The 20,543-nt window shown below is 41.5% G+C and overlaps 1 protein-coding gene across 1 annotated transcript in view; it reads left to right on the top strand.

Annotated features, from left to right (window-relative positions):
- The window catches only part of RECK (reversion-inducing-cysteine-rich protein with kazal motifs), an 86,713-nt gene extending 81,923 nt beyond the window's left edge, over nt 1-4,790 (top strand). Inside the window, exons 19-21 of the mRNA XM_012657212.1 lie at nt 913-986; nt 2,091-2,246; nt 3,159-4,790. Coding sequence (XP_012512666.1) covers nt 913-986; nt 2,091-2,246; nt 3,159-3,374 — 446 coding nt within the window. The 3' untranslated portion in view covers nt 3,375-4,790. The remainder of the gene's footprint in view (nt 1-912; nt 987-2,090; nt 2,247-3,158) is intronic.
- The last annotated feature ends 15,753 nt before the right edge of the window (nt 4,791-20,543 follow it).

The raw sequence follows: 20,543 nt of genomic DNA, 5'->3' as shown, positions 1-20,543 counted from the left end.
GGTCTTAGCATCTAATTTGTTTTAGCTGTTTATAATCAGGAAAGTCTTGTTTCATGCAGACTGTCGTAAGCAATAATAGTTTTTTTAAACAGTTTACCTTACAATCTCACACTCTCCAGTTAAACAGAGGTAGCAGAAGAGACTTTATTCCAAGTCTTCACAGATAGGTTAATGTGGAGTCTAACAAGTTCATTCCTTCATCCATTAATTCATCACATGTTTACTGAACTTCTGCTACGTGCCAACATTCTTCTAAGCACTGGGGACACAGCAGTGGGCAGAAAAAAGCCTTTTTCCTTCAGGAGACCATGTTCCAGGGGAGGTGACAGACCAAACACAAGTTACCTTGGAAATCTATACTCAGCCAGGTGGCAACAAGTACAATGAAGTGAAATGGAGGGTGATGGGGAGGGCCGGGGGTAGAGAGGTTGCTAACAGACTGGTTAATGATCTCTGTTGTGTTAAGATACAGTATAATTATATCTGATTATGCTATATTCTGGTATGGTTTTTGAACAGTTTGAAATAATTTTAAAAATTAAATTTGAATCGAACACTCATGGACTGCCTGAAACACCAGCTCCCTTATTTAGAGAGGAAAACTAAAGCCCAGCGAAAGCATTTGCCCAGGATCACACAGCAAGTTCTGAGGCAGAGCAGGAGCAGGCCCCATGTCTCTCGAAAGGCCAGCCCTTTCTGTGCTGTCTGCACACAGCCTGAGAAGTGGTGAAGGGCGAAAGCGGGGAAGGATTTTGGCAAATGTACGATTATTAAGACCCCCGGTTGGCAGTCATCAGGAAGGACGGCTATAGCTCTCCTAACCCAGAATGAAGGGGTGGTCATTTCACCAGCTACTTTGAATTCTCCTTCTTTCTAATTCTGAACACACATAAAACGGTTTCTGTTATACAGGTGCTTGTTGCCCATTATGTGCTGGGATGTTAAGAGTTTTATTTGACAAGGAAAAACTGGATACTATTGCTAAGGTAAATTGCTTTATATGCCAGGTACTGTTGAAACCTTATTGCTAAACCTCTCAGTAATCCTAGAGAGTAGAATGTATTGTCCCCATTTATAGACGAAGAAACTAATCTTCAGAAAGCAACTTGCCCAAGGCCATACAGCTCGTAATCAGTAGGAGTAGGGTTTGCACCCAGACTGGCTGACTCCCAAGCCTGTGCTCCTTCCCTCCACACCCTGGCTGTGCATGTCACTGTCACTTTGATCCTTTCTTAGGAAAGGACCCTGCTGGCACAGTAAGTATAGGTGAGGGCTGCAGGCAGAGCCAGGTAGCCAGTAGCCGGAGACTTGTGGATGCCCAGGTGGTTTCAGGGTCGCCTCCCCTCACGCCAGTCCCCGTGCCTCCTGAGGAGAACTTGTGGAGCCTGGCCCCCAACCTGCATAGGTTTGCCCCTTTCTGTTTTCTGTGCTGTCACTGTTGCTGCTCCCTTTTTGTGAAGACAGGGCTCCAGAAATGTAGCAGCCAACATGTGGCACCACCTAGAGACTTATCCCCATTTTGATTAAAACGCCTGTATTTTTATAGGAAGACTTTAATTACCCTATGGTCTCTAACTCAGAACAGTCACTTTTTTAAAAAAGCACTTCTGCAGAAGAACGGGATCCATTTGTACTCACCATCAAATTGGTACTAACTGATCAATACTAGGTTGATCACATGGCAGAAATACTCTTTAGGGATTAGGGGGATGGGGGGGCAAATCTACAACTAAAGGACACGGGGAGCACTAAAGGGAGGGAAGGGCATGCCTTTGGGCGAGGCAAAGACATAAAGTGTAACTACAATGTTTGTACCCTCACAAAACCCTGGAATAATAAATAAATAAATAAATAAAAGCACTTCTGGAGAGTGTTTTTATCTTGGCTACAAAGCTCCACAGTCAGGCAAAACCCCATTGTAACGGACTAGGAAGATTTAGAATTTAGCAGAGCAGAGCTATGTCGAGGCCTTGTGCTGAGGGCTCCTTGGTCAGAACAGCCACCTCAGCTGGCAGCCTGAAGCAAGGCAGCTTAGGCAGTAGTAGGGAATTCTTCTGTTTTTCAGGTAATAGAATATTTTCTCTTTCTAGGTGACAAATAAAAAGCCAATAACAGTTCTGGAAATACTTCAGAAAATCCGCATGCACGTGTCTGTCCCACAGTGTGACGTATTTGGATACTTCAGCATTGAATCTGAAATTGTGATCCTGATCATTCCTGTCGATCACCATCCGAAAGCTCTGCAGGTGGGGGTCAGCACACGTTGTGCAGCCGTCTTGTCACTTTCAAGTTTGGTGGACCTAGGAGGGGGTGGGCACAAACCAGGAGCAGGGAGGGATCGGGGTCAGCAGGGCAGCAGGGAGAGAAGCAAGGGAGTCTCTGAAGGAACAAGCACTCTGCGAGGCTGCTGAGACCCTACACATTTGACAGCAGAATACAAAGGAGTCAGGGGAGGGGAGAGGTCAAGATACTGTGACCTCAGCGTGTGCAGACATGGAAGGGGTCTGAGAAATCATGGAATCCAATCCACCCATTGTACAGACGAGGCAGCAGAGGCCCAAGGAGGGAGGGAACTGGCACAGGTCATGCAGTGACAAAGCCAGAACAGACTCTGGTCTCTTGAGGCTACGCCCCACTGTGGAGGAGGATCCCATCAGAGATTGTCCTGAGGGCCCCCATTTTTCTTCCTCACAATCTGGAGACATACGGAACCCCACACATGTAGGCCCAAGGTTCAGTGTCAAGGAAAGGAGGGCTCACGTGAAGGGGATGATTTCAAGCAGTTTTTGAACTGCCATCATTAGAAACCTCGTTAAATCAAACTGTTTTCATCCTGTGTTTAAACGGGCATCGAAAGTACATTCCCTATAATACTGTCTAAATGTGGGGGAGAGGTGAACTGGATTGTGGAAAAATGAAAACAGTTGATTGATGAGGGCTGTGGCATTGTGGATCATTTCTGGTTTGATTCCGATTAATGCTGTTATATTTATATAATAAATTGACGATAATAAAATGTTATTTTGACTAAGGAAAGGACAAAGAGAAATTTCCTCCAAGGCCACACTGCTTTGGGGATACATGTGGACTTTGTCTGACTTGACCTTTTCACAGGTTCTGTGTTTTTATATTAAAAGAATCTTATTTCGCCCTCCCAGATTGAAGCCTGCAATAAAGAAGCAGAGAAGATCGAGTCCCTTATCAACTCTGATAGTCCTACTCTGGCATCCCACGTCCCTCTCTCTGCCCTCATCATTTCCCAGGTACAAGTCTCCAGCAGCGTGCCCTCAGCCGGCATTGGGGCCAGGCCTCCCTGCCACACTTTCTTCCTCGTCCTCAGCCTCGGCCTTGCCTTGCTATGGACACACGACTGACTGCCAACAAAGGGTGCCAAGTGTTCCTCGACCTAACTTTCTACCTTGTGAAAGAAATTCAGGACAGCTGGTATGTTGTTGAATTGTGGCCAATTAAAAGCACATGTCACCTCTATTCACCACACAGTATTTTTCTTTAGTCTGCCAATATTAGTAGGGTTTTTGTTTTGTTTTTACAAGTGTTAAAATATGTTCTTCTGAATCCTAATGAAAAGAGAATGTCTCTTTCTGGTGGATCACTGCCTTATGATTTACATTTTGCTCATTAGATGAGTCCCCCACTCTAAAGCAAATTTAATTCATCGATAAGTGAGATGATCACATTTTAGAAACATCACTCATTTTGCTATCGGGATCAGATCACAGAAACTTCACTTCAGGGTTCCTGTAAGTAAGTATTAAGGTTCCCTTTATGTTCGTTTTTGTTTACAGATAATTACCTACTCTATCTAGAAGCTAGGGGGTCCCAGGGAAGAGCCACTGCTAGTAGAGAGTATGAAATAAAGATAAAGTATCTTTGAAATTATCATGTAAATCATCAGGCAAATTTAAATTAATTTACAGAAATTTAATTCAAGACCTCATCTATTGTGTTAAGCAGAAAAAAAAAGCTGACTAAATGACACTCATATAATTATATGTTGTAAGTGACAGTCTCAGTGGTCACTGATTTGTGTCTGTGACTTTTGTGAAAGGGAGAAGTTACATTGAATCAAAGCATCTTGCATTATGTAATTTTTATATTAACCAGATATCTATTCTTCGGTATTCGCCTGAGTTAAATTTAGAGTTTTTAAACATCAATCTTTAAACCAATTGCTGCTACTTATATAATTGCCAAAAAGTGAAATAATTAGTAGTTCATGTAAATAATACATGATATTTCTATTTTATTATGAAGAAGGTGAATAGCCATATTTGTAAAATGACAATCATGTGTGTTAACCCAGTACTTTCCGTTCTTGAAAACACATTTGCTTTTTGTGATATGCACAATGTAGATAAGTGTTCTGTCTGACTTCCTTTTTGGACATAGAATTATAAAGAATTGTGGTTTATATATTTAAAAATGTCAAGCTGAGTATTAAAATGTTTGCATGTTGTCTAAGAATCAAATACTTTGAATGTGTTTCACAGTTTGAAATAAGCTATTCAATGTAATACTTCTTGTTTGTATGCACCTGAACTTAGATTTTACATGAAGTATTTTTTTCAGTATTATATGTACCCTCTGAAATACATAGGGATATGCTTATTATACCAAAATGTTGTTGAAAAGTGGGCACTTAAAGCTTTCAGAATATCTCAATGCTGATATAGCATGTTTGTTGCAATTGCTTTTTTTCTGTATAAATGTCTTCGATGCAATATACTGGAAATCTTTTCTATTTTAATAAAAATAATTTTATATGATCATGTGTGCTTCCAAGCAATGTGGACATTCAAAATGAAGCCACTGATCACCCTTGGGTGAGCTGTGTCCTTTGCTCTAGAATAAGAAGTCATGGAGTGTTATTAATATTATCCTAAACCGAGGGCCCTGGGATAGCCAGCCAGTTAGGACAGAGCTGGTCAGACCAGAGGGCAGGCAGTGGCAGAGAGTCAAGTACAAAGACCCCAGCTTTAGGCCTTCAGGTCAGAGAGAGCTTCAGGCCTTCCAAGATCCAAGGACATACTAGATAGTTCTACTCCCCACTGCACTGGGCCTGATGTTCCAGCTCCAGGGCGGAGAGAACTTTGGAATACAGAGATGGAGGGCATGTTGATGGGACCTGAGAAGTAGTATCAGTCAGCTTAAGGTGAGTCCCCAAAACTTCAGTGGCTTGCAACAACAGAGGCTTCCATCTTGTTCCTGTCACATGTCCATTATGGGTCAGCCGCAGCTCTTGACACCATGAAGACCCATTCCAGTGTCCTCACAAAGGGGAGAAAAGAGACATACAGAACAACAAGCTGGCTCTTAAAGTCTCTACTCAGAAGCAATACTGTCATTTCTGCCTATGTTTTATTGGCCAAAGCAAGTCACATGGCCCCTCCTAAGTATAAAGTGTGGGGATGTATAATCTTCCCATGGTGTTTATGTGTGTGTGTTTCAGGGAGAGGCAATAAATATTTTAAATAATACAGTCTAGCGCAGAGGTCTTTTCTCATAGGGATAGGACAACTGCCAGGACTGACAAGCTTTTTCTATTAGAAAAGCAGTGGAAGTTTCATGGTCTGGGAAAGAAATAAGAGAAATGAGAAGGGTGCTTGGGTTTGGCCTGGGATGTGGAGGTATATCAAGGGAAAGAAAGATCTAAAGGCTCGTTCTGTTCTGGGGACACCATCGTGAGAACTTCACAAATGGTGATGGGAGAAACAAGCACAGATCAGGTCAGTTCAGGGAGAAATGCTCCTCAATGGCCAGCTGCTGTGGTGGACACCCCCACTGCCTCGTGGACAGATCGTCAATTGGCTTTCCAGCACCAGAGCAGGTGGAGCCCCTGATGGACGGCTCTCCAGTGTTCTGCCCAGGGCCAAGTGTGTCAGTCTGGGAGAGGCCTTGAGATTCTATGGGAAAGAAAGAACTAGGACTATGTAGGGGGAGAGAGAAATGGGGTGCCTGTGCCCTATAATTTTGCCAGGGACTAGTAGCAAGGAGTGCGTAGAAGTCCAGGAGAAAGCAGTTCTGCAGGAGGAAGACAAACTAGAAGGTGAGGTAATTGTGTGGAAAGGAGATTCTAGATAAAGATTCAGTCTTCTGTGGTCATGGGTAATGAAACCAAGATAGAAAAACATGAAATAGCTCCCTGTCCATTCTATAGAAAGTAACTGCGAATGGACCCTAAGAGGCTCATCGGTCTGGCCTGGGTCACATGCCCACCTCTGTGGCAGAGGAGAAAAGTCGGGGGAACTTCAGCCGCACCTAAACCGGATAAAATACATTTCCCACAGGAAAGAATTATGTTCCTGGAAGAAGCCTTTTGCTGGATGTATCCTCTGGGGAACATGCATGTCTCTATCAGGCCATTATCCCCCAAACCAATTCAACCTGTGACATTCATCAGCACCCTACCCTCAGGCCAGGCACACACCTAGAGGTGCTGTATACATCACCCAACAGAGCCCAGTAACAACCAATGGCGTGCTTTGTAAGAGTGGTCTATTGAAAAAGTGAGTTATCCAAAGTGACTAATAATAAAATAATTGTTATACCCAGAGCAAAAATGTCAGCAAAGGTCAGGAGACACTGTGATGAGTGCAGAACATTTAAATCTGTTAGTGCAGGAAGAAGCAGGCCAACTTGAGGAAGATTCTTCTTGCCACTTGTATGCTTAGATCCAGAGCCAGCTTTGCTATGCTCTGAATATTTGTGTCCCTCCAAAATTCTTACGTTGAACTCCTTACCCTGAAGGTGATGGTATTAGGAGGTGGGGCCTTTGGGAGGTGAAGAGATCCTAGGGGAGGAGCCCTCATGAATGGGATGAATGCCCTTACACAGAAGCCTAAGAGAGACCCTTGCCCCTTCTACCATGTGAGGACACAGCAAAAAGGTGCCCTCTATGAGCCAGGAAATGGGCCCTCACCAGACAACAAATCTGTCTTGATCTTGGACTTCCCAGCCTCTAGAACTGAGGGGGAAAAAAATTCTGTTGTTTACAAGCTACCCAGTTTATGCTATTTTGTTAGAGCAGCCTGAACAGACTACGACAAGCTCTATCGGAGCTTTCTAAAAGCTCCAGGACAGAGGATCCTGGCTTCAGACTTGATTGCTTACTAGATGACATTAACTGGATGGTCTCTCATAAGTCATCATCTTTCTGTGGCCAGGGAGGGCAAATGCATGTCATTTATGCCACCAAATACTCATCTTATGTCTATGATAAAGAGATCACAGCTCTGTCTTCATGGTCTCATGGTAGCTATCTGAGCTCCACGCTGAGAAGAAAGGAGATGAGAGCCACAGTGCCTTCTTTGACCACTTGTGCCTCGTATGAGTAAGAAAAATATTTCTCAGAAATCCCTCAACATTTGTCCCTTGTATCTCCTTGGCCGGGACTGGGTCATATTCCCACCCCTAGACCAATTACTGGCCAAGGGGAGCAGCATGGCCACAACTGGCTTAGTCCAGGACTGCACACATGGCTGCCCACACAAGTCACGGTTGAGTAGGGCAAGTAAGAAGGCACAGGGCTGCTGCACTGGCCACCAACAGCATTTGCTTCAATAGAAAACCAATGTTTTTGCAGTCTCAACTTATTAGAGTATAAATATGAAATGATTTTATTTTTCCAGTAACTGACCCCCCACAGTGCTATGTGAACCCCTGTTTCCATCTAAGTAGTGGAACCCCCACAACAACATCTCTGTCTGATTCCACAATTTTGTCACCTCCAGTTATTTAAACAGCCTCACTTCATTTCTCAGGTCTTTCCCCTGGATATTTTAAGACTTCCATTCCATATCCAATGCGAGGGCCTCTTCCACCTCCCCTAGCCTGGGCTGGATGAGTGACTCTAGTTGCTTAGAGTAGAGGGGTGGGAGGCGTGGTCTCTACCGGAGAGGCAAGGCTCACTTCTCAAGAGTCAGTGAGCTTGGCATGGCGTCACTATTGGCATCAATCACAGTCATTAGAATGTCTGCAATATAAGCTGCGGGGCTTTTGTTTGTTTCTAGGAAGAAAGTTTGTCAACTGAGAGTTCCTGAGGGGCATTGCCCTTGGTAATGGTTTGCCTTTACAAGCCAGGTTGGAATGGGTAATCTAACTGTACAGACAACATGCCATGGGAGTTCTGAGCACGGGGAGATGAAATCTAACAAGGAGGGAGACAGAAGGCTCCTAAAAGAGGGTTTAGTTTGAGCTGGGCCTCGTAGAAATCAGGAGCTCTGCCAGATGGCTTTGAGGAAAGGCATTCTCAGTAGGAGGTATGGCCTGAGCGAAGGCGCGGAAGCAGGAGAGTCCTGCTGTTCCAGCAGGAGAACAGTGGGGCTGACATGTTGGGGGCGGTGGGGAGGCGAGGGGAGGTGTAAGGCAGACCTGATGTGCAGGGCTTGAATGCCAGGCCAGAGGGGCATCCAAAGCCTCCGCCCTGCCCCTTCCAGCTATTCTGACCGGCCTGGAGAGCTCTGGCATGCATAGCATGTGTGCATTCGACTGCAGTGCCTCGAGACCCGTGGAGACATCCACTGATCTGGTTATTAGGCAGTGCTCCCTCTCCCTCTGTCCTGTGAGATCTGGACTCTACATTCATCGAGCCAGGCTGAGGGCCAGGCTTCCCCTGGGAGGGTTCAGCCTGGGTCTGTTTCGGCTCCACTATGGGAAGAAGATTTAAACCCGCCAGCAACACTGTTGCTGAAGAAATTTTATTTTCCTTCATTTGATGTAATGCTTCTTCAGCCAGGGCTGGTGGGAGTCAAAGCAACACACTCTTACAGAGGGAGCTCTATTTCTCAGAAGGACAGGAGGCCCTGCTGCGGAGGGCCTTCCCTGCCTAACCTCCCAGCTGGAAGAGCCCCGAGGTGTGCACTTTGGCAGCTGAGGAAAAGGGAAGGCAGAGGTACTTTTCCTAGGGAAATTCCTTTCCCCAGTCCAGCAACTTGGCTGGAGGGTGGATTTCCACTGTGTGTGTGGAGGGAACCAGGCCCAGAGAGCACAAGTACCACCCTAAGGTCGCACAGTGAGTCAGGGCAAAGCCATGGCCAGAGGTCAGGTCTAGGCTTTCCTTGACACAAGCAGCTGGGCAGGATGGCACAGGCAGCTCGGGGATGGAGCCAGCCACGTGGGAGAGTGCCATGAAGGTGGGCACCAGCGGTGGGCAGAGTGAAACAGGTTCAAGGCCAGATCAGACTGACAAGGCAGGCAGGCTGGGTAGGTGTGAGCAGACAGGTCCAAAGAGCTACCGGAAGCGTAAAAGTAACTGACACAGCTCACCAGCTTACCTTCTAGAACAGTTTACACAGAGTTTTTCACTGCGTTTACCCCCAAACACTTCAGCATTCATTCAATATTTCTTTATAGTTCTTTCATTTGTTTTTTGTTATTTGTCTAGCTCCTTTAGTCCAACACTTAATTTATTTTTCTCTTTTTATATAAGTAATATAATAGTATTTAAGATTTACTGACCATCTGCCATGTCTCAGGCTATTTTAGGGAAAATTTTTATCAAAGATCAGGGGAGAATCTTCTCCCTCCAGGCCCCAGATTAGGTAATAGATTATTTTTGTACGTCAATGAAGAGAAGGTTCCGAATTTTAAAAGATATAGATATCAGATAAGAAGGGATTTTTCACTAAAGACTTTATTTTCAAATCAAGGCAGTATTAAGTAATCATAAGTTACTATCTATACTTTTTTCTCAGCTCTTTGGTGGTGAATCTTCCCTCCGTACTGGCTTCAGTGCACTGAGCAGAGTCAGATGAGCCCTCTCTCCGGAAGGGACAACAATAAGAGGCTCATCTGCACTTTAGCTCCATGGGCACGACCTGGTCACTACTTCTTTCTACCTTCCTGCCTTCCTCTTGTTCATCCAAGATTGCCAGAGATGTCATCTAACTACTGTTTTTCTTTCCCATTTTGAACACTAAGAAATGAATTTGATCTATATGTTAACAGGAGTATTATATTACCAATCAGTAAAATGTAAAATCTCACAAATACCCCATGCTCTGTTATATCTTATGCTTATTATCTCATGGGACTAGAACAGCTTGAGCCTTGTGTATCTTGTTCTCCTATTGACAGTTTCTATGGGAAGACCTGTCATGTGATGAATGACCAAGAATGACCAAGGAAGTTCATGGTCCCTTTCCTCAAGATTGTCCAAGGATTCCTGTCACATAAGTATAGCACCAAGTGCTCTAAATGAAGTATCTTCATGGAATTCTCACAACTTCTCTATGAGGCAAATAGTATTATTAACACCATTTATAGTTGATGCAACTAAGGCTTGAGGAAATTAAATAATTTCTCCAAGGTCACACATCTGGTTAATAGCAGAGTAAAGAGACTTTGGACCCAGGTCTAACTCAAAACCTATGCTCATATTTATCATACTGTATATTTTCCTCTAAGTACAGCTTTGACTGCATCCCCTGTATTTTCCAGTAACACTAATAAGGAAAACATAACAGGATCAAATAAGGAGATTGTCTGCCAAGGTTTTTCTTTTCCCAACTTTTGTAGTTGTTATAGCCTTCCACCCATTGGCTTCCACAGTGAATTTTTTATTCCAAAATCCTTTGCAGATCAAAAGCCAAAGCCTGGAGGGCTTAAAGCACAGTTTGTATCATAAACATATTTTGGGGAAGAATTCATAATGATGTGAGAGCTGAGACGCTGAGAAGGGGCTGAGTCATGGGGTGTAGCATGTTCTTGGGAAACAGATTTAGGACAGAAACAAAATTCCCCCTTCTGAGAATGGAGATATGGCAGACACTTGCTGGTTTTTGGCTGTTCAGCATGTGGCAAAGTCTCTCTTTCTGAGTGTAAAAGATCCTGTACCTGTAACTATGGAAGCTGAGGGGAGCAGGCATTTCCTCTGCTCCCTTTCTGGAAACTTGTGGAAGGGTATGTAGCTAAACAGCTAAACAGATGTTCCTGCCCAAGAATCTGAGTCTGGAGAAGGTGACTCAAAAGTGTGGAGAGGAGCCAGAAAGATTCTCAATTGCTTGAATATTTATCCTAAAGAAAGTAGATGTGACTGGTTTCCTTGAATGTGTAAGTTTAAGTTTTCCACAAGCAGCAGAATTTGTGCTTGCTCTATATAGAGAAAGAAAGCTACCTTTTTACAATCAAAATTGTGACTGTGAAATATTATACACACGCAAATAAGTGGCCTTTAAAGAGTGCTTTTCAATTGCATCTCATTTAATCTTTAAAAAGAAATCCTCTAAGATAGGTATCACTGTCTTCATTTCACAAAAGGGGAAATAGACACGGCGAAGCTCACACACTGGAGAAGGGTCACAGTGGGCAGCAGAGCCAGAACTTGGACTTGGGCCACATGACTTCAAGCCCATTCTCCATACTCTTGACCATTACCGAGCATTATAACTGTCATTCATCTCTAAATAACTATTTTGGGGGTTTTTGTTTTTGATTTTGTTTTTAGGGATAGGGTGTCCCGCTGTGTTGCGCAGGCTGGAGTGTGGTGGTTATCCACAGGCACTCACAGCACACTGCAACCTTGAACTCCTGGCCCAAGCAACCGTCCCAGCTCAGCCTCCTAAGTAGCTGGGACTACAGGCACATCACCATGCCAGGCTCTAAACATCTGTGTTGATTTTGCCTTGCAGTGATCTAGGGCATCTTTTTAAAAAATTTTCTAGATGATTCAAAATTGTCAGTTAACCTTCTGTTATTTAGTTTTAGTTTCATTACATTGTGTTCAGGAAATTTGGCTGAATTTTTTCTACTTTCAGGAATTTATTATGGTTTACTTTAAGGCATAATATTTGGTCAGTTTTTGTATTTGTTCCACATAAAATTTCAAAATAATGTTATCAAGTATAGACAGGCTTAACACAAATTAAAAGACAGATATTGTCAGACTAGAGAAAAAGAAAGACCCCACAATATCCTGTCAACTACAAGCTGCCCATTTGTTTTTATTCTTTTTTATTTCAAAATATTAATTAAGGGGGTACAAGTGTATTTGTTATAAGGATATCTTGTATAATGCTTAAATCAGGGCTTTGGTGTGCCCATCACCAGAATAATGTCCACTGTACCCAATAGGTAAGATTTTATCCTACACCCACCTACCTGCCCTCCCCCCTTCTTGGTTTCTTATGTCCTTTATATAGCTTTGTGCCTGTGTGTACCCATCTGTTAGCTCCCACCTATTAGTAGGACATAGTGGTGTTTGGTTTTCCATTCCTGAGATACTTCACTTAGGATAATGGTCTCCAGTTCCCTCCATGTTGCTGCCAATGACATTATTTCATTCCTTTTTATAGCTGAATAGTACTCCATAGTATATACATACACCACATTTTCTTTATCCATGAAGAGAGAAAGGAATGCTTAGACAATGTTAGTGGGACTGTCCATTTTTAACATAAGGAAATAGGTTAAAAGTTAAAAGATGTTCTGGGCCGGGCGTGGTGGCTCACGCCTGTAATCCTAGCACTCTGGGAGGCTGAGGTGGGAGAATTGAGCTCAGGAGTTCGAGACCAGCCTGAGCAAGAGCAAGACCCCATCTCTACTAAAATTAGAAATAAATTAGCCAACAACTAATAATAGAAAAAATTAGCCAGGCATAGTGACATGTGCCTGTAGTCCTAGCTACCCGGGAGGCTGAGGCAAGAGGATCGCTTGAGCCCAGGAGTTTGAGGTTGCTGTGAGCTAGGATGACGCCACGGCACTCTAGCTCAGGCAACAGAGTAAGACTCTGTCTCAAAAAAATAAATAAATAAAAAATAAATAAAAAGATGTTCTGCAGAAGAGTGGACTCAGAAAGAAAAAGTTAAAGGATGGAGTAGTGGTACACATTTCTATAGTGCTTATCATGTGTCAGGAACTGTTATAAGTACTTCACATGTATTAACACATTTATTCTCACAATCATCCTATGAAGGAGATACTGTTACTATCCCTGATTTATAGGGAAGGAAAACTGAGTCAAGTAATGCGTCCAAGTTTGCACATTGGTCACATGAAGTTTCTATTGGATATTTTACAGAGCATTAAGTTGCAAGGGAGTTAGTGAAAACAACATTGCAATAAAACAAAAAGCATATGTTTTTTTGTCTACGTGTGCAAATTTTGTCTTCTATATTTCCATACACTCAGAATACCTAACCTTCACAATGCATCAAAATCAAGTTTTATGCCAATAAAGCTATAACTCTATGAAACACAAAAGCAACATTGTATTTTACTATGTAAAACAGTAGTCTTCTGAGTTTGCTAAAAGAAGAAAAAAAAAAAGTTAAAGGATAGAAATTGGATAAACCTGTTAACGCTAATTGAAAGAAAGTTAGAATGACTATACTAATATCAGACGAAGTAGATTTCTCAGGAAGGAATATTACCAGAGATAAAGTTCTTTCATAATAATAAAAGAATAAATTTATCAAGATGAAATAAGAATCATAAATGTTTATGCTCCTAATAAAAACGTTCAAAGTATATGAAGCAAAACTGATAGAACCTAAAGGAGAAATATGCAAATCTACAATTATAGCTGAAGATCTCAACATCCCTCTCTTAATGTTTGATAGAATAAGTAGACAGAAAATTAGTAAGGACATAAAAGACTTGAATAGCACTGTCAATCAACTTCACTTGGCATTTATAGAACATTCTACCAAATAACAACAGAACACACAGTCTTTTTAGGTGTGCAGAGAATATTTATCAAGACGAGCCACATTCTGGGCCATAAAACGATTCTCGGTAAATGTGAAAGGCTTGAAATCATACAAAGTATATTCTCTGTGCACCATGTGATTAAGTGAGAATCAATAAGAGAAAGTTACCAGGAAAGTTCCAAAATATGGAACTAAATAACATTTTAAAATAACCCATAAATCAAAGAAAAATCATGAGGAAAATTAGAAATTATTTTGAACTAAATGAAGATGAAAACACAATGTATTAAATTTGGTGACATGCAGCCAAAGATAGGCTTGGAGGAAAATTTATAGCATTAAATGCTTATGTTAGAAAAGAAGAAAGGTTTAAAATCAATGACCTCAGCTTTCACCTTCATAAACTGAAAAAAGAGTAACAAATTAAACCCAAAGTAAGCACAAGAAAAAAATAATAAAAAGAGAAATCAGGCTGGGTGCAGTAGCTCACTCCTATAATCCCAGCACTTTGAGAAGACAAGGTGAAAGGATTGCTTGAGGCCAAGGGTTCAAGACCACCTGGGCAAAATAGCAAGACCTCATCTCTACAAAAAAATTTTTTTAATTAGCTAGGCATGGTGACATGAGATACTCAGAAGGCCAATAGTTCCAGCTACTCAGGAGGCTGTTGCAGGAGGAATACTTGAGCCCTGAGGTTCAGTTCAGGCTACAACAATCTCACCTCTGCACTTCAGCCTGGGCAACAGCAACAGAGCTAGACCTTCTCTCAAAAAAAATAAAAAATAAAAAAGACAGAGAGAGAAAGAGAGAGAAATCAATGAAATAGTTAAGTGAGAAAACAACAGAGAAAATCAACAAAACCAAAAGCTGGTTCTTTTAGAAGATCTGTAGTATAGTTGAGTCTCATTATTAATGATAGTTATGTTCAAAAAAGTCAAGAGGAACATTGAATTAGCTAATACTGAATGAACTATTGCCCCTAGGGGAAATATAGGCTTAGGTTCCTGCAAGCCTCTGGTGACAACTTTTCATCAACTGATCAATACATAACTTTGTTTTATGTGAATTTCTGCTTAAAGATACCTTATTTAATATATATTATTGATTCATTAGTGTTGGACTCAATGGCTAACAGCACTATAACTCATGCCTGAATGAAGTTTACCTAAATACAATATATATTTTCTCTGTAAGGCACATCACAACCTTCTTGCTCTTAAAAACACTAAGTAGTATTGAAGGACTGTGCTGGGGGGCCTTTTTTAAGCAGCAAAATCATCAACAAAAAACACAAAAATGCAAAAACATTGGCACTAAATTGACTGCAAAAAGGACACTTGCTTATAGTACGGAGCTGAGACAAGAAGGCAGAGCATCACCTTGTTTCCCTTGGCTGGGAAGTTGTATGTTGGGCAACTCAAAGTTTTTGCCACTCTGTGCATGTCCATGAATGATCACAAAAGCACCACAAGTATTGATTTTGTGGTTACAAAGAAATGTTAACAAGCAGGAAAATTCATAAAACTGAATGCACAAATAAATGAGGAACAATCATATTGATAAGCCTCTAGAAGACACAAATTACCAATATCAGAAATGATAAGGGACTACCACCACAGATCACACAGATAATAAAAAGATAAGAAAATAATATTAGGAACAACTTTATGCCTATAAATTTGATCACTTAGATAAATGAAATGGACTAATTCCCTAAAATATACAAGTTACCATAACTCACTCAGGAAGTAGATAATCTGAATGGTTCTCTATTAATAAAGTCAACTTTGTAGTTTAAAAATCCACTCCCCCCCACAAAAAATAACCCACAAAGAAACAAACATCTCATGCCCAGATGGCTTCATTGATGATTTGTAGCAAATATTTAAGAAGGAAATAATACTAATTCTATACAAACTCTTCCAGAAAATAAAAGTGGACAGAACCCTTTTCAACTTATTGTATAAGGCGAGTATTACCCTGATTCCCCAAATCTGAAAAAAAAAAAAATTACAAGACTAGAAAACTGCCAGACACTGTGGCACGTGCCTGTAGTCCCAGCTACTCGGGAGGCTGTAGCAGGAGGATCGCTTGAACCCAGGAGTTCTGGGGTGTAGTGCAGCTATATAAATTGGGTGTTCCGCACTAAGTTCGGCATCAATATGGTGACCTCCCGGGAGCGGGGGACCACGAAGCAGGAGGATTGAACTGGCCCAGATCAGAACTGGAGCAGGTCAAAACTCCCATGCTGATCAGTAGTGAGATCACGCCTATGAATAGCCACTGCACTCCAGCCTGGGCAGCAGAGCAAGACCCTGTCTCTTAAAAAGGAAAAAAAAAAAAAAAGAATAGAAAACTAACCACAGACCAATAGTCTCAAAGACATAGCTGAGAGAAATTAAAGAAGACATATATAACAGAAAGATATCTAATGATGATAGATCAGCAAATGCAGTATTGTTAAGCGGTCAATTCTCTCCACGTTAATCTATAAATTCAACATGATCCCAATCAAAATCCCCAAAGGCTCTGGTTTGGTTTTGTTTTCCAGTAATTGGCAAGCTGACTCTCCAATTTATCTGGAAATGCAGAGGACCTTAAATAAATAACACAACTTTGAAAAGAAAAAAAAGAGCAGGAGGAATTATGCTACCTGATTTCAAGACTTATAATAAAGCTACAGTAATCTAGATAGTGCAGTATTAGTGTAAAAATACCTAGATAGATCAATGGATGGAATACAGAGCCCACATATGTACAGCCAATTGGGAAGGAGTGATCTTTTCAGGAAAGAATACTGAAACAACTGGATATTCATATGCCAAATAAGAACAGAAGAAAAAGAGAAAGAGAATCACAGCCCTTACTTCACGCCATAGTGTCATAATCAAAATGAATGTAAGAGGTAAAACTGCCAAAATAGGAAATTTGCATGATCGTGGAGTGGGTAAGTTCTTAAATAGGACATGAAATGAAAAAATGACACATTGGGTCACTCTTCCTTGTGTCTGATGTGTTGCCACTAACCTCTCTCTCCATCTGCTGCCTGGGCAGCGACTTCTTCTCCAACTAGCCCATGGTCCTTTGTAGGAGTCAACTTTGTCACTGTGCTAACTCCATTCAGCACACTGTCCCTTCCACCTGCCTGCTGCTAAGGTTGCGAATTTCTGAGTTAGGAAGTTCACCCACTCCCAGGCCCTCCCTCACCTCCAGTCCACTTCTCTGGATGTGGTGTGAGTGAAACTTAGTGGTCCCAGGTGGGCTTCCCTCTGCATGCACTGAGTGGCTCATTATGCTCCACTCTTTCCACTCCTGCCCTTCAAGTTGTTATATGAAAACAGCCTTCTAGAGATTCTAGGGGCAACATGAAATTCCTCCTACCAGGTTCATTCGATCACTTCAATGGGGATTCGCCTGCAAAAATAGCAGAGGCAGAAGGGGTTAGATCCCCACCTAGCAGCAGAAGTCCCTTTTGAATCAGACTGGGCACCAACTTGACTTGCTATAATACTGTTTGAAAGTACAGTCATGTGCCACTTTACAATGGGGATACATTCTGGGAAATGTGTCATTAGGCAATTTCGTTGTGCAAACATCACAGAGTGGACTTACACACACTTAGATGGTATAGCCCAGGGGTGGGGAACCTGCAAACCTAAGGCCACATGTGGCCTTCTAGGTCAGGTGTGGCCTTTTGACTGAATCCAAATTTTACAGAACAAATCCTTTTATTTTTACTAATACATTTTTGTTTGTCTTTTATACGTTAATTTTATTTTTAAAATGAAAATATTTAAGACACCAAAAAATAAAATAAGTTTCAACGAAATAATACTCCCAGGTTGACTGGTACAATTAGAACATTAGGAAGCCATAAGGGCTAAATTGACGGCTGCTATGCTCATGATTTAGTTCTAATTTCCCCCAGCCCCCACCTGACTGGCACCGCTACTGCATGAGACTGGTTGGCATGAGTTTATGGGGGTCAAGTACACCAGTCTGTTATCAGCTTTTGACAATGGTGTAATGTGTTTCCGTTTTTGAAGTGGAATTTGTGAAGAGGTGCACAGCTTGACAGCATTTTTAAATTCTGTCTGCTTAACAACCCATCATGTCAAAGAAGACCAAGACAATGCTGAAGGAAGAACACAAATTTTTTAATGAGGATTGGGAATTGCAATATTATCTTGTTTCTGCTAAAGGTAAGATGATTTGCTTGCTTTGTGATACTGCCATATCAACATTAAAGAAATTCAATGGTCATCAGCATTATAACCCTCAAAAGGACCACGAATATTTTAAATTAGAGGGAGAGGCGTGAAAGGTTGTGTTGCAGAAATTAAAAGGTGAAAAGCAAAACCAAAGACAATTCTTTCAAGCCACAATAAGACCTCGAAATAATGCTACTGAAGCAACTTATAAAGTAGCTTATATACCCAGGAAAAAAAGGAAGCCATTCAGTGATGTAGAAATTGGGAAAGAATGCATTGTCAAAGTTGTAGGATGCTTAGACCCCGATAACGTTTCAAAGTACAAACAACTTCCTCTTTCAAGGAGAACCATAACTGATCGGCAGCATGAATTAGCCTTCAACTTAACAGAACAACTTCATACAATACTTCAAAAGGAAAATATATATTATTCGATCACTTTGGATGAATCATCTGATACTACTGACTCGGCACAGGTTTTATACTTCATTTGGATCATAACAGAAGATTTTCTTTGCTATGAAGAGTTACTCACTTTGGGCACGCTTGCAAACATAACGCAGAGAATAGATATCTTAAACAACTTCCACGGTAAATGTCATGAAGTTGGACTGAATTTGGTAAATTTAGTGAGTGTATGTACAGACAGTGCACGTTCCATGACAGGGAAACCTGAGGGGTTTGTTGCACAGATAAAAAAAGTATAAAAAAAAGATTTAAAAGATCCAGATGCTCTCATTTCTTTTTATTGTATCTTGCATCAGCAAAATTTCTGTGCTAACGCTACTATTTTAAGTGACATTTTGCAACAAGTTTTAAGTATTGTTTACAATATTTATACAAATGCAACATGGTATCATCATAACATGCTAAAGTTGAAGGATGAGGTATTCAGTGTGGATTTGCCATATCAAAAGTGTGTTGGCTGTCACAGGGACAGGTGTTAGCCAAAATTTAATCTCTGTGAGAGCAGATAGTTAAATTTTATGAAGAACAGAATCAGCAATGTGAATTATTGAAAGATTTCTACAGGAATACAGCATTTCTGTGTGATATCATGTCAAATCAAAATGACTATTTCTTTGCAGGGTAAAATTAAGTCTATATATGATATGTGGCAAAAAAATCCAAACATTTTTAAAAAGCTATCTTTTTCAATACACTTCTTCAAAAGGAAATTTCAGATGAACATTTTCCCCAGTTAGCAAAGGTCATTGATGAGCAGGATGATATATGCAAATCATTTGAAGAATATGCAGCTGTTATAGACCTATTAATTGGAGAATACAATGAAAGCCTCACTGACTTTGAGTATCATGACATCACACTCAAATTAGCATTTCAGCCTCACCAAGTAGGTATCACCAAGGCACCTACAGAACTACAGATGGAATTGATTGAGCTCTCAGTAGATGATGTTTTAAAGTCATTGATGCTAAGAAAGACCCAAATGAAAAATGGAAAAGTACGGTAGAATACCCACACCTTCGGCAACATGCCCAAAAAATGCCTTCTTGCTTTTCAACCACTTATTGCTGTGAATCTACACTCTCCTACCTAACCCAAATCAAGACACCCTTAAGGTCAGAAATGACTGATACCCATCTAGAGAATCAACTGAAACCGAACCTCCATGCTGCAACCAAATATTCAAATGCTTTTCAACAAAAGCAGACACAACAAAGTCATTAAAAGGTAAGTTAACTTTAAAATTAACAAATAGTTTTCATTTTTTGAAATTGTTAAATACATAGTAGTTCGATTTTTATAAAATAATGTACATTTTTAAGTATATCTAATTGAAGTTTCTTGAATGCGGCATTATTTGGTTACAGCTAAATTAATGTGGCCTTCCAACATGAAAAGGTTCCCCACTCCTGGTATAGCTTACTACACACCTAGACTATACGGTACAGCCTATTGCTCCTAGCCTACAAACCTGTACAGCACGTTACTGTCCTGAATACTAGTAAGTATTTGTGTGTCTATCACAATCATATCTAAACACAGAAAGGGTACAGTAAAAATATGGTATTATAATCTTAGTACATGCGGTCTGGAATAAGTGTATTCTCCTGACATAGGGGGAAGGAATAGAGAGGACAGTGCCCAACCCTGCTGTTGCCCTACCGGCCATTCGTAAGCCCTTAGTATTACAAACTCTATTCTTACAATCAGCGGGTCAGTTTACTTCAGTCCCCACTTATTGAAAGTCCTTAAAATTAGCTTCCTTCAATTAGGGTTAACTGAGCCCCTTCCCCAGTGAGGAGTTCCTGTGGGGAGTCTGGGACAGGCGACTGGGGCTGTGCCTTCATCCGCCGGGTTGGGGCCAGGAGTGGGACCAAGTCTCCCCAGTACCGGGCGTATACTGCGGCCAAGGGCAGGAAAGGTCAAGGTATGTGGAAGTTGGAAAGACTGACAGACGCGGAGGGATAGGCCAGCACACCAGGCGAGAGAGAACAGCCTGAGGAAAGGCAGGGAGGTGGAAAGACCCAGAACATGTTTGAGGAATATCAAGAATCAAGTCTGACGGAAGCATGGGATAAAGTTAGGGAGTTGAGGAGACACGACTGGGGCCAGACTCCAGGGGAATTTGGCTTGGTTTGATAGGCACTGAGGGCCAAGTGGACAGGTCGGAGGCCTGCGGTGGGAGCGCCCGATTCCA

Source organism: Propithecus coquereli, unplaced genomic scaffold (assembly GCF_000956105.1).
Source record: "Propithecus coquereli isolate 6110/MARCELLA unplaced genomic scaffold, Pcoq_1.0 Scaffold114, whole genome shotgun sequence".
NCBI classification, from domain to species: Eukaryota; Metazoa; Chordata; class Mammalia; order Primates; family Indriidae; genus Propithecus; species Propithecus coquereli.
Note: the sequence above shows the minus strand (reverse complement) of the source record. Positions and strands in the feature narration are given on the sequence as shown.